Genomic DNA, 7751 nt, shown 5'->3' on the forward strand with positions numbered 1-7751 from the left:
GTAAACTCTAAATATTCTAGCTTTAAAAAGTTATTTTTAAGTTCATTTTTAAAACTGGAGGAAGAAGAAAATTGATACATTTCATTATCTCTTTATTGTGTTTCTTATTCTCTTCATGTCAGAGTGTGAACATGCATGCTGTCTGAGGAAGAAGGACAGGGGAAAAGCAAAGTTCCCAAATGACCACAAATGAATTAATTTTCTCTAATTAATTATGGGCTGGGCACAGTGTCTCACGCCTGTAATTCCAGCAGTTCGGGAGGCCCAGGTGGGTGGATCACTTGAGGTCAGGAGTTCAAGACCAGCATGACAAAACTGTGTCTCTACTGAAAATACAAAAATTAGCCGGGCGTGGTAGTGCTTGCCTGTTGTAGTCCCAGCTACTTGGGAGGCTGAGGCAGAAGAATCACTTGAACCTGGGAGGCAGAGGTTGCAGTCAGCCAAGATCGTGACACTGCACCACTCCAGCCTGGGCAACAGAGCAAGACTCCATCTCAAAAAAAAGAAAAAGGGAAGAACTATGTATAATTTTTAAGTTATTCTGTAACTGCTTGAGTTAAAATTGATAATGTGATACCTAAAAATATACATACAGACGTACTTTATATCTTGTAAATCTTAGGAAGAAAATAGACTTTATTGATAACAAAAAACATGCCAACACATTTAACAATTTAGAAATAAATCATTAACTAGTTGGTAGAAAAGCAAGTCAAGTCCAGCTGGCTTTGATCCCACCTAATGTAGGATTTTGCAGATCCTTTCTCTTCTTGATTAAATTTTTTTCCCCAAAACTGTTTCTACCATGTGTTTATAATGTGCTCTCTTTTTCCAGCCATATTTTTGCTACAAACTAGTACTTATCCCTTAATTTTTTGCTTTTTTTTTTTTAGTTTTATTAACAGAATTGAAAAATTTTTAATTACTTACAAATTGTAAATTTTAAAAGTAAGTAACTTAGTTTTCCCTGTCTTTGCCAGCTGGAAATTCTAACCTACTTTCCTTAGAATTCTCAGAAAATTTTTAAGATCTAGGATCACTGTCATCATCTTCATAGTTGCCTTCATTTTTGAGTACTGAGTATGTGCCAGACACTGTGCTAAATGTGTTGTGTATGCTATATTTAATTCTCACAATAATCCTACAAAGGTTGGTATAATTGTCTTCACTTAGCAAATGAGAATACAGAGGCCAAGACAGAATAAATACTTTGTGCCAGCTAGTCACTAGTAGAGCTGGAATATGAACCAAACTCTGTTTCCTCGGGCTGTTTTTTCCATAAACCCTGATACTCCTTGCCTGTATTATACCCATCCCACCTAATCAATGTGACTATAAAATAATGGAAATTCTGAAACTTCTCCACCCACTCATCTTAAACAGAATCTTTAAAAAGGTAATTTGGCTTACATTCATGTGACATAGATATGTACCATATCTTGAGATGATAACACCAATGAATTTTCGTTTGAAAAAGTAATGACTATTAGTGTTGTAAAATATATTATTATTTATATACACTTAAAAAATGCTTTTTTCTAAAGTGTTAAAACCTTGCAGGGGTTGTTCACACCCTGAGTATGTAAATCCCATAACTGAGCATTACTACCACAAGAAAATCTGAGAATCCCTTTTGGGATAATTTAAGAAATGTGTAGTATTGCATAGTTAATGCAGCAAAACTCCACAGTGCTTATGCTTCCTTTATGAATAATTCTATATTCTTTTTTCTGATATAATTTTTGTGCTTTCTTTACTAGCAATATGTCATTAAGACCAGATTAGCTAATTTTATCTTAAATTAATTGTTAGCTGATCTCAATAGTATAGATGTCTGATTTCTATTTAAAATCCAGTTCTATACCTTTATTCTCCAGTTATGAAGCTGTGGGGTTTGGTTCTTTCATTTCAAATCTATGGATAAGCATAAGTGGTCTGTTAATAGCCTTTTTTTTCTCTTTTTTTGGTTTCATTGCATTTATATCATTGACCTTTGCTTCAGAAAGCATTCAAGTCTTTAACAGAGACCATGAAAGGGAGTGTTGTAAAGTCTTTATTCTATGAAAGAAGTCACACAGGCAAAGCTTTATATTTGCTGAGTGATTTCTTTTCTTTCTTTTTTCTTTTTTTTTTTTTGTGAGACAGAGTCTCGCTGTCACCCAGGCTGGAGTTCAGTGGTGCAGTCTTGGCTCACCACAACCTCTACCTCACAGGTTCAAGCAATTCTCCTGCCTCATCCTCCCGAGTAGCTGGGACTACAGGCGTGTGCCACCATGCCCTGCTAATTTTCGTATTTTTAGTATAGACGAGGTTTCACTGTGTTGGCCAGGCTGATCTCGAACTCCTGACCTCGTGATCACTCGCCTTGGCCTCCCAAAGTGCTGGGATTACAGGCATGAGCCACTGTGCCCCCAGCTGATTTAAATCTTTTTTTGAGAGACAGAGTCTCCCTATGTCACTCAGGCTGGATTGTCACAGGCACGTTCATGGCACACTCAGCTCCAGAGAATGGCTTCAATTCCCTATGATGTCATCTCCTGCCTAACCAGTCAGCACTTCTGGCTCCCTGACTTCACCCCACTTACCAAGTCGTCCTTAAAAACTCTAATCCCTGAATACTTAGGGAAACTGATTTGAGTAATAATAAAGCTCCGGTCTCCTGCACAGCTGGCTCTGCATGAATTACTCTTTCTCTATTGCAATTCCCCCATCTTGATAAATCAGCTCTGTCTAGGCAGTGGGCAAGGTGAACCCGTTGGGTGGTTGCAGGATTAGTCTCCTGTGTTTCGCTGGCCTGTGGGACTTTATGAGAGATAGGTTTAATTTGAGATAAGTGGACCCAGCTGTTTCTTCCTGTTTAACTGCAGTTGGAGTAGTTCATGCAGCCTAGAACTCCTGGTCTCAAGTGATCTTCCTGCCTCAGCTTGCTGCCTCAGCCTCCTGAGTAGCTGGGACTATAGGCATGTGCCACCATGCCTGATAAATTTAATTCTTATACATGCAGAAATTGGCCTTGGGCCATGAATAACATGATGCAAAAGCACTAGTAGTGCAGCCTCACAACCAAAATTCCTCACTTCTTTTTTTTTTTTTTTTTTGAGACGGAGTCTCACTCTATCACCCAAGCTGGAGTGCAGTGATATGATCTTGGCTCACTGTACCTTCCATCTCCCAGGTTCAAGCAATTCTCCTGCTTCAGCCTCCCAGGTAGCTGGAACTACAGGCACACACCACCACACTGACTAATTTTTGTATTTTTAGTAGAGATGGGGTTTCACCATGTTGGCCAGGCTGGTCACTGGTCTTGAACTCCTGACCGCAAGTGATCCACCTGCCTCAGCCTCCCAAAGTGCTGGGATAAAGGCCATGAATCACCATGCCCGACCTATATTTTCTTTTAAAAGAGAGAAAAGCACCTTTTTTTCCCCCTTGTTTTAAAATCTGGCCATGTGTGATGTATCATACCTGTAATGCTAGCACTTTGGGAGGCTGAGGCAGGTGGATTGCTTGAGCTCCAGAGTTTGAGACCAGCTTGGGCAACATGGGAAAACCCTGTCACCACAAAAAATACAAAAATTAGCCAGATATAGTGGCACATACCTGTAGTCCCAGCTACTTGGGGGGCTGAGGCAGAAGGACCACCTGAACCCAGGAGGTTGAGGTCGCAGTGAGCCGAAATCGCACCACTGCTGCCTAGGGGACTAAATGAGACCCTCTCAAAAAAAAAAAAAGCAAAAAAAAAAAACCAAAAAAAAAAAAAAAAAAAAAAAAAACAAAAAAAAAAAAAAAAAAAAACACCCAGGAAAAAATAAAGCATGGTATGTACACTCAGACAACTACTTCATCAGGATTCATTAAGTCACGCATTTTTTTTTTTTAAATCAGCAATTAAGGAGCAGATCCTCCAGGTAGAAAGTCTTTTAGTGTCCCAAGAATTATGAAGGGAAAACTCACTTTAGGAATAGCGACTACTTTGGGAACATTGGCTATATTATGGTTACACAATATTATTAAGTGATTTTGTGTTCAAAAGGAATACCTTTTTCTTATAGGTTGTGGGTTAGGCAAACACCATCATTGAAAGTAACTGTTTATCCTTTTGTATACTGAATAAATGTATTTAGAGGAATGAGGAGTAAGCATATTTTGATTAACATTTTAAAAGCCTTGGAAATAATGAAGTGTTATAAGCCATTCTTTGAAAGGTACATTATGTTCTTCATAATTTTCTGATAGTGTAGAGGGGCTTCGATGGACTGGTTCCTTCTTATTGAGTCATAAAATATTCCTGAATTTTATTTTTTATGAATACAGATTTTATTTGCTAGATCTTTAAGTGCCTTGGGATATTCTTGTGTAAGACTATGTATATGTGTGTGGCTTCTTTTCTTTTTTCTTTGCTAAATAAGATTCATAGATTTATGTTTGATAGTGTAAATTAGATAATGCAAATTTTTGTTGCATTTTTAAAAACATCTAGACTATGATCAGTACAAATTTTAATAAGCTTTAAACATCAAAATATTTGAGCTTATATCTCTGAGAACCTTTGACTTTGTTAGGCTGCAGCTTCTCTTTAAGCAATAAGATTTCTCAGCTTTTGTTAAAGACCTGAAATTTACTTGCAGTGAGAAAAGAGACCAAGATTTATTCTGGACAGAGCATAAACACCATCACTGGAGTCAGGACCTATATAGATGGTGAACTGTAATGCTTTGGATCTACAGAATGAAGCTTGATACCTAAGGAATATCAAGTTATTTGGCAGACAAATTTCTTGTACCAATTTAGAGTCAATCTTAGGAGTAGATAGTATGGTAGGGAAAAGTCTGGCTTTGTGTGAATAGACTTGACTTACTAGCTGAGGGCAATAACTTTATCTGAATTCTCTCAGTAGTAAAATAAGTATTATGGCCCTCACCAAGTAGAACTACCTTGAGGATTAGAGAAAAAATATATTTATTTACATAAGCCCTCAATAAGTGATAGCTCATTGTTTTTATCATGATCATCATCATAATACTCCTGCTTTCAAATGCCTCCATTTTAAATTTTCTGTAAAATTATTTGTTAGCTAAGAAATGGCATTATGCAATACACTAGGCAGCTTTTAATAGCAATACAGAATTTTAAAGGTGATTTCTTTGGACACAAGGCTTTGAGATATGGTAAGTATATATGATTTACATGAGCTGGGCTTTCTTTCCCTTCTGGGATGTTAGGCAATACAACTTTTAAACTGATTTACTTTTATTCATTGTCTTTGCTTTTATTTGCAGTTCTGGGAAATGCCAGTGCAAAGTGGGTGTCATTGGCTCTACATGTGACCGATGCCAAGATGGATATTATGGCTTTAGTAAGAATGGCTGCTTGCCCTGCCAGTGCAATAATCGGTCTGCCAGTTGTGATGCCCTCACAGGTACATACTTGCCTTAACTTTGTCATGTAATTATTCCACTGTTCTTTTCATTTGGAAATCTTTCAGCTATAGGTTGATTCTTCTGAAATAGTTTGGAAGGGCCTTTATCTTCTAAGTAGGATGTAATAGATCACAGCAAGCCAAACTCCTGCTACAACAAACTTGAAAAAGTACGTAAATTTCAAAAAAAAAAAAAATAATTATATATATATGTATACACACACCTATGGAGGCAAGGAGAACTATAGGAACTACAATTCCAGAAAGGTTGGAACTCTTCCTAGGTAAACTGATGATCACCAGCCATTGTCTTTCCAGGGGACATTTGCTGATTCCGAGCATAGGCAAAGAATGAGCTAGATCCAAGCAAAGGAATTCTTCTTTAGGAAAGAGATACAAGAAATGTTTTTGGCAGTCATTTAAGGCTTGCATAATGGTTGGAAATAAGAGGATCCCTAAACACAAGGCCAGCTTTTCCACAGGATATTAGCTGACTATGCAGAAGATGGAAGGCTGGGCCAGAAAGGTAGAAAAAAAATCTCTTTCTCTTTCAGTCTTCTGCTGAGGAGACAAAATCCCTTTAGAAAGAGAGGGCCTGCTATGACGTTCAATTATCTCCCCCTCAAGATGTTCTCAGACTCTGAAGGTGCATGCATTGGGACCTAGGCTCAAATTACCAAAGGCCGATAAAAATCTCTCACAGTCTTTTAGGGCCAAGGAGACACAAGCTTGCTAGGCTCTCAATCAAAAGCTTTAGAGGGTCATGACCAAGAAATAGTAAGGAATCAGAAGTTGATTAACTCATACTAAAATTATAGTCCACCCTCAGGCCGCCTCAACTTCCGATTGGATTGAAGTAATTCTCTCATTATATCTGCCTAATTGATGAAAGGGGAGCCCTTTCTGGTTCTTTTATATACTGTGTCTGGCATACAGTAAAAAATACTAGACAATGCAAAGACAGAAAAATGTGACCAGTACCAAAGAGAAAAAAATGAACAATGGAAGCAGGCCCTTAGGTGATCTAGATGTTAGAGTTAGCGTAGAAAGACTTAACTAAAATTCGTATTTTCATACAATAGAGGGAAAATCAGACAAAATAGGTGGAGAGGCAAAATTTCAGTAGAAATTGGAATCTCTAAAAAATCAAATGAACAAACTAGAACTGAAAAATACAACATGTGAATTAATAACTCATTGCATTAATCTAACAGTAAATTGTACACAGTGAAGACAAAGTTAGTAGACTTGAATACAGCACAATTAAAAATATCCAAACTGAAGCATTTCGAGAAAATATAATGGGAAGAACAGAGCAGGGAAGATGTGGGACACAGCCAAAAGGTTTAGCATAAATGTAATTGGAGAGCTAAAAAGAGAGGAAAGAGATATTGGGTCACAGTAATATCTGAAGAGAAAATGACCAGGAATTTTCCAAATTGATTAAAGGCATCAACCCACAGATTCAGAGAGCTCAGCAAACCCTAAGCAGTATAAAAACAAAGAAAACCACATTTAGGCAAACTTAGTCAAACTATTAAAAACTAAAGCCAATTAACTTCTGATCTTAGTTTTCCTAAATGTGAGGATTAAGTGTCCTTCCTTGGAAACATTTTTTCCCCCCAAACAAACAAACAAAAAAATCAGGACACACTAGTCTGACAAGTGTTTTTAAGAAAACAGGGTGGCAAAATATTTGAAGTCGAAAGTACCCTGGAAAAATCGGTTGAAAGTTTATTCTTCATTCAAATACTCTATAGTGAAACAAATTGATTTAGAAGAAATTATATATATATATTTTTTCTTTTATGTGATCTTGTCCCTGCCTATTTGCCAGTTTTATCTTCTGGCGTTCTTTTTCTTTACATCTGTGATCCAGTCACACTGATTTCTAAAACAAGTCATGTTCCCTGCTTCCAGGGATCTCGTATATGATCTTTCCTCTGCCAAGAATGGTTTTTCTAATCCACCTCTACCTCCATCCTTGACCTCTCTGCCTTATTAAATCATATTCTTCCCTCAGGTCATCAATTAAAGGCCACTTCATCAGGAAGCATTTCCTGATGCTTTAGGCTTAATGGTAATGTCCCTATTATATGTTCTCACATATACTTGTATTTTTTTCATAGCACTTTTCACAGTTTGTAATTGTATATTTATTTGTGGTTCTGAGTCACATATGGCTCACTCATGAGGGCAAGAAGAGTTTTTTTTCACCATTGTATACACAATCTCTAGCATGGAGCTTTAGCATATAGTAACCACTCACTAAATTTTGATCAAATAAATGAACAAATGAGTGGAAAGACATACAGAGGAAAAATGATTTTCT

The 7751-nt window shown here is 37.2% G+C and overlaps 1 protein-coding gene across 1 annotated transcript in view; it reads left to right on the forward strand.

The window, feature by feature from the left end:
- MEGF9 (multiple EGF-like-domains 9) overlaps positions 1-7751 on the forward strand; it is a gene marked incomplete at its 5' end in the record, with an annotated part of 115012 nt that overhangs the window by 87235 nt on the left and 20026 nt on the right. Inside the window, one exon of the mRNA XM_011927416.1 lies at positions 5280-5419. Within this exon, the coding sequence (XP_011782806.1) occupies positions 5280-5419 (140 nt within the window). The remainder of the gene's footprint in view (positions 1-5279; positions 5420-7751) is intronic.

This window comes from Colobus angolensis, unplaced genomic scaffold (assembly GCF_000951035.1).
Source record: "Colobus angolensis palliatus isolate OR3802 unplaced genomic scaffold, Cang.pa_1.0 Scaffold71, whole genome shotgun sequence".
Taxonomy (NCBI): Eukaryota; Metazoa; Chordata; class Mammalia; order Primates; family Cercopithecidae; genus Colobus; species Colobus angolensis.